Genomic DNA, 26,167 nt, shown 5'->3' with positions numbered 1-26,167 from the left:
CTGGAAAAGAACTCAAACTCAAATACGGGGTTATTTGTCACACACGTGGTTTAAACATTTCCACACACGCTGATAAGACAAAACTTAATTTGTTTACTTGTTGCCATATCAACACTGCATAGATAAAAAAAAAAAAAAATTGCGGGAAAATCTGCTCCGGGAATTTGCGCGAGAGCACCGGTGACCAAGATGGCACAGCTCACGAACCCCCATGGCACAACAGAGCCATGAAACACTCGATTTATAAAGGAAGGAAACACACTGTGTGCCGCTGCTCTCCATTAACAATCAGATCACCTGGTTACCGCACACCTGAGAGCGATTAAGAGAGAGAGAGAGAGCGAAAGACAAAACACACGCTCTACACACACACACACAAACAATATGGCCGAGAAAGCAATCACAATATTCCGCTTTTCTATTTCCTGGAAAAGAGTGCGAGCTGCAGAAAACACTGCTGACACTAAACAACTCTGATAACAGCCAAAACAAACATTAATCATAAATTCAAAATAACACATTCCAGCGCCGGATCGGCAATCAAAACATACACAGATCAAATGAAAACTCAAATTCAAGAACTGGAGATGTTTAACACATGAAATGAGAAATATAATTAACTGAAGAACGTAGTTACACATATTTCATATACACAAAAAAAATCTTCTGTGTTATTTTGGGAATCATTCATGGAGCTTGGATGCCCTCTATTGGACATTTCTTGAAATTGCCACTCATTACATATACACATAATGACATAGTTTTCTATTATTTTTACATTTCAGTTGATATTTTTATTATATTTTATTTATATAAAATTAAGACATATGTTTATTAACAATAAACTTTAAAAACTAAGCATGCCAAATACCTCAAAACATGTGAATATGCACAAAAAGGAATGATGAGATTTAATGCATTGCCATGGCAACAGTATTTAAGATATCAAGAATCCCTTCAGAATTTTAAATCTGCACTGTCTTGACATTATTCTAAAATTATTTTTATAATTATTTTGAAGCAATTCAGGTTAACATAATAGGGATATTTCAAAGTCTGTTAAAAGTGACACACTTCCTTCTGCCAGTTGGTGGCGCTATGACCGTGACCACAATAGCCACATCAATGTGATCAGCCTGCAAGGACAAACATTTGGCTCAATTTTGATGTTTTAAATTTTCTGCATGCAGAAGATATGAGACATTTCCTTATTTCATTTTTTTGACATTATTTTATCGCTTCGCCATGGCAACACCGTTCAATATATCAAAAATCTCTTCACAATCTTCTTGACAATTTAGCATTGTCAATGTCTTGGCATGATGTCGCCCACATTTGGTACCTGTAACATAAAATACCTGGGAGGAGTATATCAAATTCCTGAGCATACATTTTTCAAACAATCCAAAATGGCCAACTTCCTTTTGGGCAGAGCTTATGACTGTCAGAGCGAAAGTTGTCCGGCTTTATGAGATCTATATGTGTACAAAGTTTGATGACTGTAGCTCAAAAGGGATGTGCTACATAACCCCCCAAACATGCCCATGTTCTAGGTAGCACCGTAGAGCCCCCCTGCGCCCCCCCCCACCTGTAACTTTGCCACGCCCTAATGGCCACACTCTGATGTGTGTGCAAACTTTCAAGAGTTTTCACGCATGTTATGTACACTCAAAGTACCGAAATCCTTGAAAAGAAGAATTAAAATAAATAAATAAATAAATAATAATAATCCTTAGAAGAACAATAGGGTCTCCGCACTTTCAGGGCTTGGGCCCTAATAATAATAATAATAATTAATATTATTATTATTTAGGCTATTATTATGAATACGCATGTTTAATGCATATATTATTTATAGAAACTATAAACATTATAGAGTTACATTTAAAATGGGCATTTCATTTAATTTTGATGCACTTCTGGCTTAAGCCCCTCCCACATCCGGTTTTACCCAAATAGAGATACAGATAATTTTGAGGTAGAAACAGATATAGATAATGGTTGGAATAACATAAACTGATTAATTGTGTTCAATAAGACCAGTAATGTGTCTTAAGAAAATAAATACAGTACATTTTGACTTCATGTTGATTTTGCTAATGCTAAATAAAAGAAATATTTTTTTTTTTTTATAGCAATCTGTCCTTTGAAAATCACATTTCTAATGTTTTTAGAACAATATTCTACCACTTTAGAAATATTGCTAAGTTACGACACATGCTCTCTGTTGCTGATGCCGAAAAACAAATCAATGCGATCATGACCTCAAGACTAGATTATTGTAATGCATTACTGTGAGGACGTCCCACAGGCTCAATAAATAAACTTCAATTGGTTAAAAATGTAGCAGCCAGAGTGCTGACTAGAACCAAGAAATATGATCATATTAGCTCCATTTTATCATCACCACATTGGCTACTTGTTAAGTTCATATTAATTTTAAAATTCTATTAATTACTTACAAAGCTTTGAATGGTCTAGCTCTGCAGTACTTAAGTGACCTTCTAAAACATCACGTTCACTACAATCACAAAATTACAACCTGTTAATAATACACAAAATATCAAAATCCACAAAAGGTGGTAGATCCTTTTCCTAATTAGCTCCTAAACTATGCAATAGTCTTCCTATCATTGTTTGGAACTCAAACACACTCTATCAGTTTAAGTCTAGACTAAAGACTCATCTCTTCAGCCAGGCATACACCTAATTTATCCATCATCTCATAGTTATGCTGCTTTAGTTAGGTCTGCTGGAACAGAAACACTTCTCATATTCTGTAACTCCACTTTAAAAGAATGCCATCTACACTATTATTATTATATTTGATACTTTTCCTGAAGTTACTAGAACCTGCCAGATCCAGTTCCGGTCCTGCCCGATGTCCGACTCCCACTGCTACGTGTAGCAGAGTGATGACTACTAACTGCAGTCTATGCTAGCCAGACATCACTACAGTCTACTACGATGGACTTCACAGAGCTTAAACAACTGATACCAACTTCAAGACATGGGACACTTCACTGGCCACAGCCTAAACATTGGATTTAGGATGAACTTCACAGAAATGAGCAGCCACAAGCTTCCAGCCAGACTGCAATGCCCATCACTGACTGTTACTTGTATCTTCTTGGTCATAGTACGGACTACATTCTCTTAAAATGGAATACATAGACAATAAATTAATGTCAACTAAAGCCTTCATAAGCCAAATAACAAAAGACAATGCATCTGTTTGCAATTCCGCTGTTAATTCAGGATGGACTTTAAGACATTAAGTCATTAATCTTACAGTTAACACAAAATCCTTGGCTTAAACATTGGCCTCCAACATCTACTCAGTTTACTCATTTAAACCATGACTTGCACATAGATAACTAATATTGGCATTAAATTCATGCTGTTTATCCAGAGGGGAACTGCCACCCATCCCCCTCTCCCCAAGTTTTTTTTTCTTTGCCATAGTCACATTTGACTTGCTCAATGTGGGTCTAAAGACAAATAATATTTTTAAGGTATAATCTACAATCACGTTTTTCATCAAACCGCACAATGATTACTTTAAAATATTACAGACATTACAGTTTCATTTTCTGTTACAGCATATACTCCAACTGACCTGTGGTTTATTGGGGGGAGTCAGTGCCTGAGGCGTCCTTTATAAAATAACCTCTTGTCAAGAGTAGCAACAGTCTCATTTTGAAAGCATCTTACAGATGGAGCTGTACAGATACAGCCAAAGAGCCTTTGCATGACGGAATCCACTACACAACAACATTTTAAAACATCATCAATGTGTCAGTCTATCAATTTAATGAAGAAGATCTTGATGATTCTATGAAGAAGATGAACCGAAGATACTGTGTACTGCTTTCAATTTTTATCTGTCAGGTTTATACCATGCTGGCTCAGGTGAGTGATACGCATCAAGATTTCCATAACAAGCAAATATTAAAGAGCTGCCTTGCAAAATGTATGTTTCTTTATTGTGTAATTTACACAATTTGAGAAAAAGCTTATAGTTTACTTTGATATCTCCCTCTAAACCAGCTAACTCTAAATAACTAATGGTATTGTCACATAAAAAGTTATTCAGCAAAGAGATGGAATTCAGTGACTCGAAATGTGAATTCACTAGAAAGTAGTTGCATTTAGAGTAACTGGTCAAGGGTTAAAGCAAAACCTTCTATGTACATGGCAATACTGTGGTCACTCCCTCATGATATTTAGTAGGTTTTGAATGCATCAAGCATGCCAAAAGTTATTGTAAAGGTATTCTTCAATGTAAATGCATCTGATATTTGTCCGAGTAAGTAGAAAGCCAAACAAGAGAACTAGACAAGTTTTTTTTTTTCTTGTATGGTAAAATATGGCTAAATAAGTTCACAGGTTTTCAAGTTGGAAATCTTAAAAAAACAAAAAAAAAAAAAATCATTTTGATATCCAGTTCTACTAAATTATTCAAAAGTAAAAAAAATAAACAAAATAAATAATAAAAAATAAAATAAAATCAATCCACAATAACAATTACTGAATACACCTCTTCTACGATGAGCATATTTTCAATTTCTGAGTTTTAACTCATTATAATATTTTATTCTGGAGCTTAAAGAAATGTCAAGTGGTGTAACAGTATGGAGACAGTTAAAATAATCAAAGTCTTATTAAAAGCTGAAATTCTTGAAAAACAAAATGTTGGTATGAGTACTGCGAACAATCTTTTGTAATTATTTCTTAAAAAAATAAGGAGTGAAACAATTGTGTTTAAAATATTGTTAATATTTAAAAACACATTTGTCCACCAAATCAAAGTTATATGGTGTAACAAACATGTACAGTAGGTAGCCATTTTGTTGTTTAAGTGCACAACAGTTGAAGTACGTCTGGTTTTACGATGAGAAAATATACTGCGCTCTGAACAGCATAATTAATGCCTTCACAGGGCACATAGAATTTAATACAATAATGATGGCACACAGTAGGATTGTTACAAACAGAATTTTCAATAAAAATTACTTCAAAAGTGAGTTCAGCCTGATTTATTTCAACCCTACAAAACTCTCACAGTGGAAGGTAAACAGGGTATAGAGATCATCACTCATATGTCATTTATATGTTACAGGGCATGCAAAGCACTCCAAACCTTTTATAATAATACAGACATAGGCTTAACTTACCCAAAGAGATGAGCTAAGGTGCAGTAACCCATACCGGTTGCAAGAAACCACAACGTGATAAAGTATTGAATGTCATACGAATACGGGACGCGGGTCCTCGTCTCACCATCTGACCTTTTTATGCTTTAATACAGGACACATAGCCTTCAATATGGGATAATTCACTCTCTGCTAAAATACAGGACCCAAAGATAAAAGACGTCAATTATGGATGGATGTCCCTGCTAAAACGGGCAGCAACAACACTAGCAGCAACAAACTTTGCATATGCCACCTCTCCCATTTTTAAGCCGTTGTCTGTGAAGTTCATATTTGGATACTGCCCTCATGAAAAGCATAATCAATGGTAAAACATCCATTGCTAAAATCTCATGCATGGTGAATATACACAAGTTTGCTGTGTTACCATGACAACTAATGTGGACATGATCGCAAAACCGACTGTAGTCTGAACATAAAAAATCTGATCTGGCCACATATAACTTGCAGTTTGAACAGTCACTCAAAAAAATCATATTCGTGTGAACAAAGCCATAGTGCCCTTCCCCTCAATCCCAGCCAATAAGAAGGAAGGAAGGAAGAAATGCTGGAATTTCTGCCTTTGTTGCTGTATAGAATTAATTGAAGAAATGTTTGAATATTTGTACTGTGTCTTGCTCCACTATCAGATTTTTTTCACTTGTTTTTCACTTCTTCATGCTTTAAACTAGTGAAAGAATCTTTACAGATTACACTTATAGTGAAGACACATTCTCTGAAAACATGGTAAGTTTTGATGTCATGATATTTTTACTGAAGACAAGACAAAGATACTGATTATTTGCAGTGTATGGAAACAATGAAAAAGTGCAAAGCAAAGATATCTGGAAAGATATGAAAATATTTAATTAAATAAATAGAAGTTAACTTAAGATCATTAAATAGTATGGAGTTTAGACTGATTGATAAATATGCTGCTAATCACTGGCGTGTCTCCCAGTTTTGCCTCATTTCATGATTGAAACAGAGAATGGATAATGTGGAAAATGCACATCAAGATAAGAGCCAGCAACATATCTTTGCACTTTTCATACAGTGCACGTTAAGCTTTGTATACAGACCGCTCATTCAGCCAGTCAGTACAACCTTGCATTCATGGCTAAAATTCCTCAGACGTTCAGAGCAGCAGCACACTGGTACACTTCATAAAACTTCTAGTTTACCTCATTAGGGTGGTAGCTCACTCCACCACCAAAACTGGAATGTGCTTTACATCTGTGCTATTCATATCCGTATTTCTGCTAACCAGCTTTGCCATCTTTTCATTTCAACATTTAAACTTACTGGTCTTGTTCTGTAAAGAAATAAACTATTACAATGTCTAGAAAAGGAAAGTTCATCTAAACAAACTTTGATCTTGGCTTGGTTGAGCCTTGCCTGAAAATTAAAAACAGTTTAAAAAGCTTGAAATCTGAAGGTTATACAGACAGACCAAATTAAAAGTACTCTTTCTACTTTATTTCTTTGAAAATAAGTCACCTGCAGTTAGTGGTGTTTTTGCTTTGGCAAGTTCAACCACTAATGTAAGGCCATTTTCATGTTGAAATTTCTCTTGACTGACGTAACTTAACACAATAGATGTGTTTTGCTGCCAATTGGACTACAAATTCACAGCTAGCTAGGTGGATCAACTTACTGAAAATGAATGTCTTGTTTAATTGGAGCTTGACTGCTGAACCCTAACAATGCATGCAATTTTGCACAAACTTAAAATTCTCTCACAGATTACATTAAATTATGTGACTATTCAGACAGAAAGGAGTTTATCAGGAATTTTATTTGAAATGTACGTGTATAGTTTTTCCTATACCTACAGCATATATTTCTCTCATACAAGTCTTTCCATGGACACGTTTTTCCTTGTCTTAACGTGTTTGTCCACTTGTTGATGATCCCTCAAGCCAACTAACCAGTATGAATGGATTTGCACATTTCTGACAAACACAGTAAGCTGAGACTAAATTCTAGCACTGTGAAGACAGTATGTCTGTTTCCCCAGGAATGTGCCGGTAAACAGGAACTACAGAGCTCAATTCAACAAGTTCATAAACTTCTTTCAGCGCAGGAAGCCTCATATCTGCAGAGTCTTCGTACTCTGAGGAAGAAACTCAATCTACTGCAGTACAGTGTTGCTCACCTGCCCGCTAAACCAAAGAACTGTATGTATTACATGAGACTGGCTCCAGAAGTCATACTATAGAAAGGCTCTATGGCACTTTCCACAAATATAGCCCTAAACTTACAAATCTTTTTCAACAAATGGTCAGTAAAACGTGTTTACCTTCAGAAAATGTAGTTTGCTCACCTAAGGAGGACAAAATATTATAGGAGCAATGTTATTTTCTATTGATTTTATTTAAGGTGTGCAATTTTTGCAACCCTCTTACCACAACTTGTGCGAATATACTATTTTTAAACCCTGTTTTGTTGGATTTCGTTTTTTTTTTTTTTTTTTTTTTTTGCAATAAACATTAAAGGGGTCATGTCATGAGGAATCCAATTTCCCCTGATATTTTGATATATGAGAGGTAATTTTATCATAAAAACATACTGCAAGTTTCAGAACTCAAAGCTTCTTTTCTAGCCAAAAAGAAAAAAAAAAAAAAGAGCATTTTTGTTATCACTTAGTAGGGGCTGGGGGTGCAGAAAGTGGAGTTGTGCTTGATGTTTAGGGTTTTTTTTTTTTTTTTTTTGTCTGAAACTTAAGTTATTGTTTACTTGTTTGTAATTGTATAAAAGCAATACAACACTTGCAATCACATGCTGTTGGTCTGAATATCAGAATGGCTGTGATTACCTGTCCGATACAGCCGTGCTGATATTCAGAACAACAGCGCTCTTATAAATACGTCCCATAAATTAAAGATATTTGTCATTTTCATTTATCATTTTTTTTCTTACAATAACTTAGGTTGGGCTTGACATCAATAAAATTACAATATTTTTAAAAAAATTTAGAAAATAGAATGAGATTATTTACTTGCCTTTCAAACATGCTGTAGAAATGGTCCAAATAATGTTATAATAGATTATCTAACATGTCTAATAGATCTCACAGTAAGTAAAAAAAAATGCTTTAAATAAAAAGTAATCTGATACCAATGTATACCATATTTGTGGAAAGTGTCAAATAAAATGTGATGAAACAAACCAAACAATAGTGCAATTGAAGTATAGGACACACTGTTAATTAAATTTTCTCTTCACTTTACCTGTGTTCATGTTACCTGTGTTTTTTCTATTGCACAGTCACTTGCCCAAACCTGGACACTCCAGTCAATGGCAGAAAGCTGGGGACAGTTCTGCTCCCTGGTCATGATGTTCACTTCCTGTGTGACGTGGGCTATGAGCTAGTGGGCTCAGAGACTCGGCGGTGTAAAGATTCACTCAGCTGGACTGGTCAACAACCACTCTGCAAAGGTGTCACAGAAAACAACACTTCTCAATCTATTAAGTTTGTAATATATATATATATATATATATATATATATATATATATATATATATATATATAGAAAAAAGAAAGATTCACAGTAATCCTATTGCCTTTGTAATAATTTTTAGAGGAGCTCTTAATTATTTGTCACAAGAACTTATTCAAATCAAATGTCTCACTACCATTAAAGGCCTGCACACCCTGTTCTAGAATTACACGTCTGTTTCCTTTCAAAATCTCTAATAAGCTCTAATTCAGCAGCCAAATATATTGCGTGCTCGAATCATATCCAAATTGTCTAAAGCTAAAATGTCAAGATTCAAGATTGTAATATGCTTTTTTCTGCAAGTCTACAGTCTGCACCACAATTATGTACAGACTCTGTAGGTTGTCTTCTTCTGTTTGTAAAGTCCATTCCATACTTGGCAGCATTAGTTGAAAATCGACTTATTGTGTCTCATTCATTAATTATTGCATACAAGTGTTCTTTTGTGCACTTCTCAGTGCAATTCTCTGCTGTCACTTGCTAATGTTGACTCTAATCTACTCCACTCTGCTCTCATTAAAAATGTTTAAAAAGGTTTCTGGCCATGTCACTGCATCTGCATTTGGCAACTCTTTACTCGCATTAATAAAGGGGAAATACAATGGCAATGGAGAAATCAGATCAGGCTGTAAAATTATTTTCACAGTAGCTGACTGCAAAACCCTGCTGAAAAGACCAGTATTGCTGGTCACCAGCTTATGTTGTATTTCAGGTGCGGGTCCCTCAGTATAGGATGCTGGCGTGCGGGTGTCTCCACCAGGCTTCTTAAAGGGATTGTTCACCCAAAAATGACAAGTCTCTCATTATTCACTTACCCTGATGCCATCCCAGTTGTTTATGACTGTCTTTCTTCAGTAGAACACAAATATTTTTAGAAGAAGATACAGTAGATTTCTGTCAGGTCCTCATAATGCAAGTAAACGGGTGCCAGCACTTTGACGGACTAAAAGTCACATTTTGGCAGCATAAAAGTAATCCACTCGACTCCAGTCGATCAGTGAATGTTTTCTAAAGCAAATCAATACGTTTTTGTAAAAAATAAATTGATAAAACGTTATTAACTTTTAAAAGCGCCTCCTGCCACCAGTTGACCCATCACATAGCTGTCACGTGATGAAAGCGCGTCGGCGAGTTCACGTGAGAATTCGGAAGCACTGCTTATTTACAACAGAAGAACGAACGTCACCCGAGATTTCGGCCATTTCAAACAGCATCAGAGCCTTGGACGGATGCACAGATTAAAAATATTTTAATTATCAACTTGTTTTTTACATAAACCTATCGATTCGCTTCAGAATTTGTTCGACTGGAGTCATGTGGATTACTTTTATGCTGCCTAAATGTGACTTTTGGACTGTCAAAGTGCTGGCACCCGTTTACTTGCATTATAAGGACCTGACAGAGCTCTATCTATCAGGGTGAGTGAATAATGAGAGAATCTTTGGATGAACTATTCCTTTAAGTAGTGTTATCAGAAAGACCATGCTGATCAACCAGCTTCACCAGCTAGGTTTTTTTCTCTTCTTCTTGCAAACAGCATGTCTGTGTTGGTCCACCAGTTATACCAGCACCAAACCAGCTCTAACCAGCGTAAACCAGCGTTGACCAGCAAGGTTGACACCCCGTTTGGACTGAATAGTTACGTCAGATATACAACAATGGCTCAGTTTTCCCAAGAGTCCCTACGGTAGTTTACAAAAAAATGCACAGAATAATTCAATATATTGAATAAAATGAGTAATTTGTCTCTTTTCCAGTCAGTTTTATAATAAGATTTTAGGTTTAGTAATAGACTATACATTAGTTTTTTGAATTTAAAGAAAAAATGAAGGGAGGAGCTGGTCGTCGTGGGCCCCAGTGCGGCTGCCCCACCTGCACTGCTGGTAGTAACGGCACTGTGCTCAAGACTTCAAGGAGCTTCTTCAGTGTGACCTTATGTCAACATACAGTGCACAGATGAGAAGCTTGCACATCTGAAACATTTAATACAGCTGCTTGACTGAAATAACTGAGAATTAAGCTTTAAGCATAATGTTTGTGCTGAATTAAAAGTAAAGAATATTCAGGAGAACTGGTGACCCATATTTTTTGCATACTTTTCAGTAACACCAGGGACTAAAAACAAAATATTTTCATTCCAGTTCAGAAGTTCTGCAGTCTCGTTTCCAAAAGATTACTGGTTAGAACAAAATAAAAGAACAGTTAATAACATTATTTTTAAAATGAGAGTACGCTGCGCTAAGGGGTGGGTGAAATACCAATTGCAGTGTTGCCAGATCTTGCAAGAGAAACAAGCAACCTGGTCTGGAAAAACAAGCCCAAATTAAACCACTTGCCTCATCAAAATAAGTGAAAATAAGCAGTTATTTATATTCTTGTGTGATGGATTTATCGGCATGGAAATCATAACAAGCAGTTAATTTACAGTTAAGTATAATTTTATTGACAGATCTGCTTCTGAGTCAAAACCTGACAGCATCAAATCTGTATTAATTTTTACCTCTAATAATGTTTTCCTTGTTTCTGGATTAACCGTGCATGTATACTGTATGTAGCATTATGTAGTATTTATACATAGTTCTACAGGTCTTCATTCAGAGAATGCGACATCCACAATGGGTGATTAGGTAAAGAAATGTGTGATGCAGCAGTTTCCTTCAGGAAAGCATATGTTTCATTTTTCCGGGCAACATGAAGTGGTGTAGTTCCAAAAAATGTAGGGGATAAACCCATTGGCCTTTAGTTTTATGAAAAAATTATCAGAACGAATTTAACCAGTTATAACAGATTACCAGCATTTAAAAATAAAGTTTTCACTCCCGAACAATTGAAAATCACTTTGCTCTAGTTTTCGGTTACGTTCTGCTAAAAATTCCATTCGTTTTCGGTTTTAGGTTACGTTCCTTGAACCGTTTTTAGTCACTGAGTAACACATTGAAATAGTGAGTGATGTATGCAGTCATAAAAAAGAGAATCAAAATCCGAAGTGGTGACCAGATGTGGCAACTCAACATGATCATGCGGAAAGTCGGAATGTTGCTTCCAAATGTTCCAGTACCCTGACATCAGACCCATTATGCCAAGTTACTGACAAGCGCCATCTACCATCAGATTTATACATCAAGTTTCTCCTGTGGTCTTCGTGACCAGAAGTGCTTTGCATAATGTTTAAAGTGTTGGTGTCTGTTGGCGTTTGTTGGGGCACTGTGAACTGGCCTTTAGCGGTGTGGGAGATCTGGGTTCTTGTCCTTTGTTGAAACCAGAAAGTCATTGTGTTTGCATAATCAGTGATGAGTGCAATTCGGAATTTCCATTTTCCCCCTAAAATAATGTTTTTACTCCACTGACAGTTATGTTTAGGGTTGGTGTTTTGAGTTATTAAAATATGCATTCCTCTGCACTGTATTACATCCTTTACCGCTAAAAACAACTCGCTTTACAACTAGCTTTTGGTGCCCCTCTGTGGACATTTCACCTGGAAACTGGAGCTCACATATGCGCTTAAGTTCAAAAACATTTCCCGATTTGGCCACTGGGGCAGTGTTTCAAATTTCGGTAAGCACAGACCAAGTTTGGCTCAAGAGACGTCAATCTACTGTTTCTGAATTCACTGTAGTCTGGACCACTTATGATCGGATTACCCAAGATCGATATAATAGTAATTTTGTTTTCCATGTTCAACACCCCCAATTGTTTTTGTTTGTGTCGCCTAGAAAAAAGTAAGTCACATGAGCTTGAGATGACATAAGGGTAAGTAAATGACAAGAATTAACATTATCATCAGAAATGATCATTTTGAGGTGAACTATTCCTTTAAGCATAGCTTTAAGTGTAGCAGATATCTCAAGCTTCTGTGGTAGCAGCGGTGTTTGTCCTTGCTGTGTAAATGTTTTTAATTTATTTATTTTTTTCACATTTTTCAGTTTTTCATGATCTCTTGATCTTCTACAGAGTAAATCACACTGACTCTCTTGCGACAATAACACAGACTCTCTCAATGTTTCATGAAACTGGCTGTTTGTGGCAAACATCAGTCTTTCATGTGCACGTTTCAGGTTTAATCATGAAATCCGGATTAAACTGACTGAGTTAATGGAGAATGATTATAGCAAGTCTTAAGACCACTGAACATGATCTAAAATGGTTTGGCTCTGTAGTTTTGTCTGCCTGAAATCTACTGTTTGAGTTTGTTCAACTAGTCAGGCCTCAGGACAGGTTTGAGAACCTCTTGTTCAGAGCACCTTTAATTTGCCTGTTTTTGTTTTGCTTCTAGAGCTCTGAAATTTCTTTGACTCTCTTTCCTCTCTCAGATATCAATGAGTGTCTTTCTACACCTTGTGCTAATGGAGGAACCTGTACAGATGAGGTCAATGCATTCAGCTGTGTCTGTCCCCATGGCTGGGCTGGACCCACCTGCCAATCTCCAACACCAACACGTTGGTTTGAATTTGCTTTCTTTGAAGCACTTTTACTGTCTCCAATTTTCCTCATAGAGAGTGAAAGATTTTACTACCCTCTAAAAGGAGCTTAAGATGGTAAGGCAATCTCACAGTCTGGCTAAGCTGGTTAAGCTGTTTTGGTTAGATGATTTTAGATTGGTTTTGGGGCGCTTAAGCTGGTCAGGCAGGGAGAACAGCAGACTGACTAGTCAGATTAGCTTAACATCAGCCTGACATCAGGCTGAGAGACCAGCTAAACTGGTAAGACCAGCAAACCACCTCAGGCTGGTTTTAGCTGTTTTTTTTTTTTTTTAGCAACAGCAGGGCAGGGCACAATGGCTAAAGACCTCTAATGCATGTTTATATAGAAAAAGTGAAACAAAAATGTGTTTGTAATGAATGGCCCTTAAGCCTGCCAAAGTATAACATTGTGTCTCTGTGATCTCATTGTTCATGAGATCTGTGTACAGTCAGTCTTCCATGAATTATTCTGTGGATGTGGTTGGTCTTGAGGTGAACTTTCTTTCACAGGCACGCACGCGCGTGCACACACACACACACACACACACACACACACACACACACACACACACACACACACGTATAGAAATGAAATAAACATTGGTAATGATGGTACACTGACTTCCTCTCACCGCTAAATACACTGCTGTAATTACACTCAAGCTACGTATTTACAGTTTTTGTTGATCGCTTTGGTACTATTATCGCAAGTATGTGCTAAAACCTCACAACTCTTAGTACATAACTCCAAACTCATCACACTTGTAATGCAGCCAGTCTTTCATTCAAAACTTGCCATTGTGCATTCATTTGGATTGTAAACATCTCTCACCACACAACCATTGATTCAAAATATACGTTTCTCGTGAAATGTCATAAGAACATATTGTTTAATCACCAAAACACAACATAATGATATCTTTTCAGTTTAGTCGTTTTAACTACAAGTGAATCCAATAACAAACAATGCAAGATACATGTTTCAGCTACAGTACTGTAAAAGACAGATTACACAGTTATCACATTAGGCAATACACTTACATTACCCAACATTTACATAATCTATCATTTCCATAATATCTATACTATATGTAATCAAGTTGTGATCAATGAAGACATCCTCTACAATCATTTGGGCAAATTGTGTTTTTCAGATATAATTGTAACATAGGTATACTCTCTATAAACAAATGTACACAGTTAAATAAAACAAATTAACTAAAAGAAAACAAATCATAATATTTAGCACACATTACATTAATTTGGATCAAGCCTAATTTGGCCATAGATTCTCGTCCACATCACAATGAATTTCATCATTGTTCATGCACCTTGGGAAAAACCTTTTGGCATGGCGAATCCATTCTTGACATTGGTCTACACTGATGTCATCACATGCCTCATCCATGGCCTGAAGGAGGGTGGTGCGCTCAAGGGGTTGGCGATCATAGACCTTCCACCTCCATGCTGAAAAAAATTCCTCAATAGGGTTGAGGAAAGGAGAGTATGGGGGCAGGTAGAGGGTCATGAATCAGGGATGGGCCTGAAACCATGCTTGAACCACCCCTGCATGGTGGAACCTGACATTGTCTTAAACAAGTACATAGGTGACCCCTTCACCTTGACAGGCCAGCTCAATTTCATTGTGAAACTCAATGAGATGTGCAGCGTTGTAGGAGCCAAGTAATGGCCTATGTCCTACCACACCAGCTTCAGAGATAGCTGCGCACGTAGAGATGTTTCCTCCACGTTGTCCAGGCACTTGGACAGTGGCCCATTGGCCAATGAGGGTCCGTCCACGATGACGAGTTTTTTCCAGGTTAAAGCCCGCTTCATCAACAAAAATGTACTTGTGATAGTTCACATCAGCATCAAGCACCATCACCCTCTAAAAAAATATATTTCGGTTAGTTCTTTTTACTGTGTAGTTCCAATATACATATGAAGTAGGCAATGCATCAAATAGTAACAGTAATACAGTATATAGTGCTGTACCTGAACATACTCAGCCCACAGTTGTTTCACCCGGTCGTTGTTTCTCTCAAAAGGCACCAGGTAAATGTGTTTCACTGATAACTGGTGCCTCTTCAAAAGGCAGGCTACTGTTGGTAGGCTGATGGATGCCACATTGGCAAAGGTGACATTGTTCTCAATTGCTTGCTTTATTTCCAACAGCCGTATATTTAGATGTTCATACAAACACACATTTTATTTGTGTAGTTCTCGAAATCCATATACTGTATATAGCTGACAAACCAATTTACAATCTATAGGTTTATCAAACAGTTCAGTGATTAACCATTAAGAGCAGTTGGATTAAGTGTTGGTCAAATGTATTTACGCAAATCAGAAGAGAAGCATATCAAAAGTATTGTGAGCATTGCATTGTGAAAGACAATTACTTCATATGAATGGTATTTCTTTTATGACACATTGATTAGGTGTGGTGAAAAAGTTACTGTGTAATTTTGTGTGTTGTACTTGAACATGTGTACTTGAACATGTGATTACATGTTTGAAAAAACAGCCTTTTTGATGATCTGCTTTGAGTTTTGTACTAACAGTTGTGAGGTTTTACCACATACTGTACTTGCGATATTAGTACCAAAGCGATCAACAAAAACTGTAACCTATCTAACAAGCTTAAACCCATCAACAGCCCACCAAGAACACAATGAACAGTGTGCAGATAGAGCAGCCTATGTACTTACACCAGCTCAGAATTATTATGATGCCAAAATGTAGTCTATAACATTTAGAAAAACTCTAAGCTGCTGTGTTATACCTCTGAAAAACAGTTAACAGCTTTTCTGGTTATTAATATTTTTCAGTATCAGTAACTGAGTGTAGTAAATTGAAACATGGTATCAGCGCTGGTTAGGATGGGCCAATCTCTGGATAAGGATTTAAAAAAAATGAAAAAATGTAGATACTGCTGGGGCGAATTTCCATTCACGGGTATGAATCCTTGCAATTATCAGTTTCAATTAAAATTCCTATCCAGTGTAGTAATGTCTCCAGTGAGACAAAACGTCCTGAGATTTGAATGCAGATCAATGAAGGATTCGGGTTTCTGAGCCGTCAAGCGCCCCTTGAGTAAGAAAACTTGGTGTGTCTCAAAGAAAACAGTGGATGACAAGACAGCATTTGCAATTTCTGCCTGTTCCTTACACAAATCTATCATACAATTTAAGAAAACATGAAATATAGCACAAGTTATTTGGACTATTTTTATGGCCCCAGTTATTCAGCGATCATCTCAGCCCATCTAAATAATCTGTGATTATGTGATCTCGCTTAATGTTTACTGAAAAATTTGGAACATTGACTGTAGCAAACAATCCAGCTCCATTTAAAAAACCTTTTAATGTATTTTTATAATTAATTATCATTCGCTTTAGTCAGTGCTAGATCCTGGTAGAGGAGTGGCAGCATATGGCTTTGCCTCTGCATACAGATCTCAGACACACACTCCAAGTCTCTATCGTGTCCCCGTTCCTGATTTACATGCAATCACAAATGGACAGAGACAAATTTTGCGTAGACAAAATTCATATTACATTGAAACGTGAAAATAATGTATTCACACAAGATAAAATAAACAACAGCCTAGATAAAAACATTTTTTTTTTTAAATCACCAACCTAAAGTGTATAGTTTGAATGTTTTTAGTTGGTAAAGGAAGTGGACAAATACTTATTTAGGTCTACTTTCTAAACAAAAACAAATTATACAACATGTAATTTCAAAGTGTATGTGAAAGTAAGATGCTTTTACTGTAACATGGTTTGCAGTAGTTCTTCTCTGCCCTAAAGGTACAGGTGCATCTATTTACCACAATGAATGGCACCCTCATGCTTGCTCAGACTCCAGGTTTAAGGATGAAATCTAAGAATGGCCCCTGCAGTGAAGAAATTGTGTTTACTTGATTCTGAAATCCATCTGATTGTCTCTGCAGTTTTTGTTTCTATAACCAACACATCCTCTGCAAGCACTGGAGCTGAGGCCGCCTCCTCCTTTCCTTTGACTCAGTCTGCTTTCACCTGGAAGTCTAAATGTAGCCAGGTGCAGGGTACCACCCTCTGCACCTGTGAGCCGGGCTACACCATCTCAGGACGCGATAACAGCATCTGCACGGGTGAGATTCTCTAGTGTTCACTGTCACCAAAACACTGTAATTTCACTATTAACTCTTATCATTCATTATTTGAGACTCTGGCTGAAAAGACAAAAAATGTCCATGCTTATCCAGGCTGATGTGTGCTGGTTTGTTAGTGGTGTTGGACCAGTATAACAATATGGTTCACCAGCAAAGCATAGCTGGTCAACCAGCAAGTCTTGTTGGATAAGCTAGTTAAAGTTGCATTAAGTAAAATTAGCTTTTATGACACCTACCGGCATAGATGCAGTATCACATAAAAATAGAGGTTCTCTCTTACCAATATAATTATAAAAATGCACTATTCACAGTCAGCGGATTTGTTTATTTCACGAGTAAAAGTGCGTATTTAGAGGGGATTATAGAGAAAAATCAAATCATATTCGGCTAGTCATATGATGTCAACATTGGCAGCGCTGATGAATGTGCATCCAGCACCATTTGTTGAATGAAGCAGCTTTTTTCTAAGACTGATTTGAGTCTTGTGAGTCATGTCAATGTACATAATTTTAGGCATATTTTTCAAAAATACTTTTTAATATTACTATTTATTTCTGTTTAAAATTTTAGCAATTAGAAAAAAAATAAATAAACTTTAATAAGTCTGTTGGAACCAACAGTATGGTTGTGTCTAGAAGGGAACCATCGGGCTAGGAAAGTCTTGTTGGAGTCGCATTTCCTGCTACTAAGGTTAGGGGTAGGTGAAAGGTTTCTGTGGGATTCCCAATTAACACATTATATGAATGTTGCATGCGACTCTTGTGAGGCTTTCTCAAGCCAGAGGGTTCCCTTCTGTAATGCGGGGGCAGGCAGGAGTAGCTGACAAAGATGATGGTGTGAACCCAAGTGCAGTTTAATGTAAACAATGTGACAAAAACGTTTAAGTACAAAAACAAGAATACAAAACAAAACGAGAAACCAGAACATAAACCAAGACTTGACTATGACTTTTAAAACAGCGCTTACACATTAACAATACTAGACAAGGGTCAAAGGTTTGGTACTGCTTTTTTGCTAAAAAAATTAGCAGTACCAAAACCCCCCCTAACAACAGAAATCATTATACTTTTATAGCTTCACGCCCATACTGCTAATACAAAACAGGTGTGTGTAGCCTACTATTCTTCCCCCGCGGAACCCGGGGAGCGATACTATAGGTGATTCCTCACCCCTCACCAATTTGTTTGAGATCAGCATTTTACATCGGCGTAACTCTCTAGCTCATGTTTAGACAGACCAACAATATTTGGATATTTATTTGACATTCTTCATCTGGAACTCTTCACTTCTGCAGTAGACAGTGTGTTTCAAAAGCATAGACAACTTGTTATATTAAAATATATTATTATAATTAAATTCCACCATGAAAGTTTGCACATGACATCCCCGTTATGTCGCGAGGATTTAATTGATAAATTATCTTTTCGTTTAGAAATTAGATTACTTACAACAATATTAACATTACCAGATGTACCCCTAACACTTCAAAAGGACAGACATAATAATAATTTCCCCATGTTTCCCATTTTCCTCAATACATTCATTCGCTTCTACCATGTAACACTGAGCAAACGGCATAGATGGTTTAGAAAGACCAACAATTTCAAACAAAAAAATAACTCCAGTTGTTACACGACAACGAATGCTATATCAAACATATGTAACCTGATTTTGTCTTGATTAAGGTTTGCAAACCCTTAAATAAATAATAAATGTATTATTCAGCTATATAGCAACAGAGAAAGCATTAAAAGCATAAGATTACATGCATTTTTTTCGAGGAGAGAAAAAACTATTTTTTTCGAGGAGAGAAAAAAAATTAAGAGAGAAAAAAAATTTTAGGAAGAGAGAAAAAAAATTAAGACTTAGGAAGGAACTGAGACACAATTATTATTTTTTTTTTTTTTACCGTTATTTTTTTTTTTTTCACCTTGCGGTTCAGGGCTTCCGTATTAACAAGACACAGCTCAGCACAATCAAGACTGGGAGAAAACAGGAACAGGAAACAGTGACGAGAAGAAACCAAAACTAAACTTCAAAATAAAAGACATGACATAAAACATGACTAGCACCCCTTACTGGCCACTAGGGAGGTCCCATATGTTACACTTTCTAGACACAACTTACCAGCACACTATTATCTAAATCACAACACACACTGATGAGCAGCTATATTGGTATTTTCAGCGTGAGACAGAACTTTTTTTTTCTAGCAACGATGTGTTCTTTTCAATGTTAATTTATTGTATTTTTTTAACTGTTTTTGTGTGTGAATGATATTTTTCAGACATTGATGAGTGTAAACTGTTCCACAATGGTCAGGCCGGCCGTTTGTGTTTACACTCATGTGTTAACACTCCTGGTGGCTATCGATGCACTTGTCCCGCTGGTTACATTGTGACCCAAGATGGGCGTAGCTGCAAAGGTCATTCATTATGAAGAAAAAAATGCACTTGGGTGCAGTCACACTAGACTTTAACCTCTTTAAACTGGAGCGGGTCGGTTCTGTTTTCATAATTTGCAAATCTGTGATCACAACAATCATATTCAGAATTGGTAAAAACATAAAAACATGAGAAAGATCAGATATTCATGTTATAAATGTCCTTGCAAAGGTCTCAATTAGTAGAGTATAACAAGTAAAATACAACATTTCGCACAGAGACATATATCTGTTATACAGTATATCAATGAGGCGGACACACCACAAGCCATTTGCCATGCTCTTTACATAAACTTCCGAGTGACAGTTACACATGATCAACTGCACATGCTCACATCGCTTAAATGCTGACACATTGCTATAGTAACCCTGGTGTATCCATCAAATGACCCTTAAACTAATACACCTAATTTCCTCCCCCTTTTAGCTTAAACACCACTAACAATACATATGACATTTACTTTAAACATAACATCAATAACACTGTCAATAATAAATGTACAGATTGTTACAGTATTAATCCGTTTTTTTTTTTTATAACGCTCAGTCTCTGTAATGTTGGGGTAATTTAATGGTCCGTTTTGAATGCTTCAAACCTATTGTACTTGAGTCCGGAGGTTCAGAATGCTGAAGTGGGCTACCTGAATAGAATCGTGTTCTCATCTGGTCCCCATACCGTCAATGCACAGTGTCAGACGCCTGGTCTACTTTATAAGACACTGGGCCTGTTTGTTGCATTTCCACCCCTTGAAGCCACTTTGGATCTCATCCCACTGTACTGTGCAGGTACACTAATTCGTCAACATGGAATGATCTTTCCATTGCTTGATGATCATATTGGTTTAGACCAGTGGTACTGTTGGGTGTTGTACGATAATGTAATAGAAAATAAAGAAATCTTGCTTCAATACACATTTTTTCACCAGCCAGTTTTTAAATGGCAATTTTGAATGTTTGGACATATCTCTCTGCCATTCCGTTTGTAGCTGGATGTCTGGGTGCATTGGTTGTGTGTAGGATACCATTCTGCTTTACAAAAAGTAATTCATCAGACGTGAAGGTGGTTGCATTGTCAGTTACAATTTGTTCTGGAAATTCATATGCTGCAAACACTCTTTTTAAACTAGTAATGGTTACTTGTGAAGTGATTTGGGAGATGCGAAAGACTTCCAACCACTTAGAGTGCGCATCAACTAGGATCATGAGCATATTATTCAGAAATGGTCCAGCAAAGTCTATATGTAATCTTTTCCAACACTCACCCGGGAACTCCTACTACGCTGTTCCAACTGGCAGATTTCACACTCTTTGTAGACCTTTTTTTAACATCCATGTCTATCTTTGGACACCACACATATTTGCAAGTTCTTCTGCGTTTGAATGGAACAATCACTCTTGTACCCCATAACGCACATCCATTTTTCACAGATAATTCATCTCTTTTTGAATGATACACTCTTAAATCCTCTGCAACTTCACTCGGCCATCCTTCCATGACATATCTGAAAATTCTAGAGAGCCCACAGTCTGTTCTTGTCACTCTGACCACCTGCAGTGCATTGAGAGGGGCCCTTTTAAGTGGTCTGACAGAACAGCATGATAGGTGCTGATATTATTTCAGTCCCTGAATCAGTGGTTTCAGGCAGCTGAATGCATGATAATCCATCCGCATTTCTGTGGTTCTCCAACTTATACGTTAGTCATAAGCAGACAATATGGTGGCTGCCATAGTTGGAAGGCACATATGTTCCCACAATGTCACTAGTAGTCTCAAGGATATTGATGGAATTTTTTAATCCATATATTAGACTCAAAGCTTCTTCCTCGATCTGGAATACATCTTCTCTGTTGGGGACAGAAAACACGAAGCATATGCAATGGGCTGTTCTTTGCCATTTCGCATAGTATGTTGAAGGACGGTGGCAATTCCATAGGCGGATGCATCACATGCTAGAGTTAGAGGCAAGAACGGTTCATAGTGAACTAATATCTTGTCACTAGTCAACAGCTCCTTGCATCATAAATGCACCCTGCTCCCTTTCATTCCAGCTCCAAGCAACTTGATCTTTAAGCAGCTGATAGAGTGCTGCCAACACAGTACATTGGTGTGGCACAAAGCGTCCATAATAATTCACTAAACTTAGCAAAATGCACATTTGTGGGTGCTGGCCCGTCATGTATGGCTCTGACTTTGTCCTTAGTAGGATACACTCCCTTTCCATCCATCACATGACCTAGGTACTCAATTTGTGTTTTTTCCCACTCACACTTTGATTTATTCACTCTCAGCCCAGATTCTTGCAAGTGCTGTAAGACTTTAAAGAGATTTACTAAATGTTCCTGTTCATCTCTGCCAGTGATTAACAAATCATCCAAATACACTATTAAATTCAGGTCCTTCATTAGATTTTCCATAATTCATTGGAATATGGAAAGGATCGAACTAATTCCAAAAGCCAAATGATTATACACATACAAGCCTTCGTGCATGTTAATAGTAGTACATTTTTTTGAATATTCATCCAATACAACCTGTTGATAGGCAGCAGCTAAATCAATCTTTGAAAATAACTTCCCTCCTCTGAGGGTGGCCAAAACCTTCTCTATACGAGGTAAGGGGTAGATCTCCATGTTGGCAGCCTGATTTACAGTTACCTGATAGTCCCGCTTAAATGAATAGTAGCATCTTTCTTTATAACTGGGACAACAGGCACAGCCCACTCACTATGTTTCACTGGGGATTTAACGTTTGCTTTCTCTAGTCTCTCAATCTCTTTTTCAACACTCTCCTTCATAGTAAAGGGTAGAGGATGACACTTGTGCCACCTCCGGCTTAACTGAAATAGTGACCTTAATATCCTTGAGAGTGCCTAGCTCATCTCTGAAAACATCACTTTACTTTTCCAATGCTTCACGAATAGACCTGGGCTTGTCAGTCTGCTTAATCACATGCTGTATCAGTTTCCAATTCAACTTTATTCTTTGTAGCCAATTCCTACCACAAAGGGCTGGGCCATCTCATTTCACTACAATCAGCGGTAACTCCTCTGTTTGATCTTCATAAGCTACTGTAGCTATAAACTGCCTCAACTTTGAAATGTTCCCACAAGTATATGTTTTTAATTTAACTTGTGCACACTCTAATGGCAGATGAGAGAATTACTTTTCATACAAGTCCTCTGAAATAATGCTTACAGCAGCCCCTGTATCAATTCCATTGTTACATCTTGTTTGTCCACTCTATAATCTACTAAATTGAAATCATCCAGCCTTCCAATTTGCGCCATACTCCCAATACTGTCCGTCCATCTTTCTTCTTTGGTTAACTTTTTCTCATTGCCAATTCTACATGTTATATATATTAATGAGGCGGACACACCACAAGCCAATTTCCATGCTCTTTACTTAAACTTCCGAGTGACAATTACACATGATCACTTCGCTTAACATCGCTTAAATGCTGACACATTGCTATGGCAGCCCAGGTGAATCGACAAAATGACAGTTTAACTACTACACCACTTTGATCAAACAACATATTAGTGTGTAAAATCCACTTGAATATAATAAACAAATGGCTTATTACTTCATGACAAATAAACGTAATATGGAAAACAGCATATTGTAACATTCAGCAGGCGATCCCGATTCAAAAGAGACACAAACATAATGCGAAATGATGTGTAGATCTTGATTTATTTATCAGAGAGTGGCATAACAGGCTATGGTGGCTAATAGTTAATAGCATCTCTATGGAAACAGTTCCACTGGGATCAACTCACTGAAACACGATAGATGTGTTAGATTGTCACCACTGGATGTCGAGAGTGTTAGAATCCATATTTGGTGGATGAGCATGGGTAAGCGGAGCCAGAGCGCACATATACAACATACATTTTTGTGAGTGATGGACTACTATGGTGTCCATTGTTTTTCATTAGTTGGTACTTGGTTGTTATAAGTTATGATTGTATTTTATGAATTTTTTTTTTTTTTTTTCAAAAGTTGATTTTTTTTTTTTTTTTTTTTAATGCATTCATACACAGTTTTAGGGCCATATTGTAAAAGCACTAAATCTTAAGAGCAGCGCTCTGTGATACGTCATACGCGCAAAGTCGGTGGGCATGGCCATGAATGTTGATATTTTCTTGCAGGCATGCACACCTCTAGGCGCAAGTAGGTTAGCGAAATAGCGTGTTCAAAGCTCTAATGGGCTAGGTCAAGTGCAATTTAATTCCGAGGTTCTTCTCTGGTTAGTGCACCATCTGTTTCCTATTACTGTATATATACCATTCCCTGTCAAACACCAGCGATATAAATGAAGTCTATTCATAAGAATTTGGTGGTCTAAATGGGCTGTATGCATTGCATTAGAATAATAGAAACATGGACTTTTGCGCTAAACTACGTCCATGCTCTCTCCTGTTTTGTCTGCCATCGTTCCAGTGCTATGGTGTTTAGCGATAAAATACTACCGAGGATGTTTGTTTTTCCTCCTGCCTCGAGGATTCCCCTGCTCTGTGACCGTATTGTCCGCTGCGCTGCTCCGGACTGCAATGTATGTATTGTATGTGTTCTCTGTCAGCCTCTCTGTGGCGGTTTGCTCTCATCTTGCTCGCACGTGTCTCACCTGCAGTCTTAACGGTGTTATGGGACGCTTGAAAAATGCTTTGCTTATCCTTGTGCATTGTTTTGTTATGTACATTTATATTTAATGTATAGATCTGTTTAATGTTTTATGATTAATTTCTGTACAGTTTCCTTGAGCTTTGGAAAGGCACTATACAAAATAAACCTCAATACTTGCTTAAACTTTTAGACATTTGGATGAAAAAATGCCACCAAAATAAATGCTGTAATTTCTAATTCCTTTGTACTAATCAACACAATGAGTTTGGCAGGTACAGCTGACATGTTGCAGAACAGTACAAAAGTTTTTTTTTTTTTTTTTACTTGCTTATTTGCATTCTGATGTATGTTATGTCAAGAATAAAAATAATAGTATATAAGCAGTTATTTTCTGTTTGCTATTTAGGTGGGAAATGTTAAAAACAATTGCCTTCAGGGTGTTTATGTTTAAGTATGCAAAATTACTTTGGTCCGAATATGTTCCAAAAGATATAATGTCATGCTCAAGGGCTTCTGTTTTTAATAAAAGATAAATTAAGAATATAAAATAATAATAAATTCAAATGTTAAAATCAACTATCTACTCCACTTTCCCACAGCACTGCAAACTATGCTGCTTTGAAATTTGTACTCTGTGAATTGAGCCAAGAGAGTAATCTGTGACGTTTCTTCATTGGTCAAATGCAGTGCCACTACTCCCTATATGCAGATTACGCTGTCTACGATGTAGGTCACCAAACGCCTAGGGGGTCACCATAAAGTCCACCGACTACCCTTCCACGCATGTTATACATTATTAAAGGACCCAATAGCAGTCGCGGAACACTCTCCCCATCAGAAGATCGCCTTGGACTTCTGCGTAGGGTAGCAATTTGACCAGCGACGAATGTCAAATGTCTTCTTGATAAACAAATTCACAGGTCAAAGTTTACCCAACTTGAACCTTGTTATGCAGAAAAAGACGAAACTGCTTCACATGAGCTTGCGTATTTGCCATTCTGTGTCAACATGCATTTGAATGGAAGTGAAAGGAGCATAAAGTCTATTGTGACAGCACCGTTATGGTCTCTAAGCCATGCAGTTCTAATTTCATTCTGACCCTCTTCTAAACACTTGTGTTTTTACTTACAGATATTGATGAGTGCAGTACCAGACAAAACAACTGCACCCGTGATCAGCTCTGCATCAACACATATGGAGGCTTTCAGTGTGTTAAGGTGGATTGTCCACACATACGGAATGCCACCTATGTAAAAACTTCTCCAGTGTAAGCAACCATGAACAATACATTATTTTGTTAATAATAATGTATTATTATTTTTTATTATATGTTTGGGGGGGGTTCTCCATCTTAATGACTTAATTTAAATTTCAGAACTAATTGTGCCTGATTAGTTTCTGGTTAGTTTCTGGTTCAATGCGTAAAAGAGGTATGTGGCACAACTAGAGACAGTATAGCTGAGAAGGGACACTTTTTAAAAAAACTATTCAAATTAATGCGAGAAATCGGAAACACTCAATATGGCGACTGTAGAAAAAGTTGCCCCGCCTTCCAAATTAAAGAGCCAATTGCCATTTGGCAAAGCCTTCGCTTGGCAGTTCTTTACTGTAGTTCTTCCTGGAAGTGGAATCTGCGAGAGTTTTGATTTATTAAGCTTATCTGGACCTCACAGACGGAGCTTAAAATTAAAAATGTGCTAACACTGAAAATCATTTTATATTTAATTTCATATTGTTTTCGGTAAATATTGAGAGACACATAGGTGGCTTGCTGCAAT

The 26,167-nt window shown here is 37.1% G+C and overlaps 1 protein-coding gene across 3 annotated transcripts in view; it reads left to right on the top strand.

Annotated features, from left to right (window-relative positions):
• The first annotated feature begins 3,733 nt into the window (after positions 1-3,733).
• LOC127416879 (fibulin-7) overlaps positions 3,734-26,167 on the top strand; it is a 30,212-nt gene continuing 7,778 nt past the window's right edge. Inside the window, exons 1-7 of one of the 3 annotated variants that reach the window (XM_051656464.1) lie at positions 3,734-3,912; positions 7,216-7,375; positions 8,466-8,636; positions 13,009-13,134; positions 17,117-17,296; positions 19,605-19,742; positions 25,521-25,656. In XM_051656464.1, coding sequence (XP_051512424.1) covers positions 3,838-3,912; positions 7,216-7,375; positions 8,466-8,636; positions 13,009-13,134; positions 17,117-17,296; positions 19,605-19,742; positions 25,521-25,656 — 986 coding nt within the window. In that variant the 5' untranslated portion in view covers positions 3,734-3,837. The remainder of the gene's footprint in view (positions 3,913-7,215; positions 7,376-8,465; positions 8,637-13,008; positions 13,135-17,116; positions 17,297-19,604; positions 19,743-25,520; positions 25,657-26,167) is intronic. The other 2 variants (XM_051656465.1, XM_051656466.1) reach the window with 2 other exon arrangements.

Source organism: Myxocyprinus asiaticus, chromosome 26, assembly GCF_019703515.2.
Source record: "Myxocyprinus asiaticus isolate MX2 ecotype Aquarium Trade chromosome 26, UBuf_Myxa_2, whole genome shotgun sequence".
Taxonomy (NCBI): domain Eukaryota; kingdom Metazoa; phylum Chordata; class Actinopteri; order Cypriniformes; family Catostomidae; genus Myxocyprinus; species Myxocyprinus asiaticus.
This window is presented reverse-complemented; position numbering and strand designations above follow the sequence as displayed.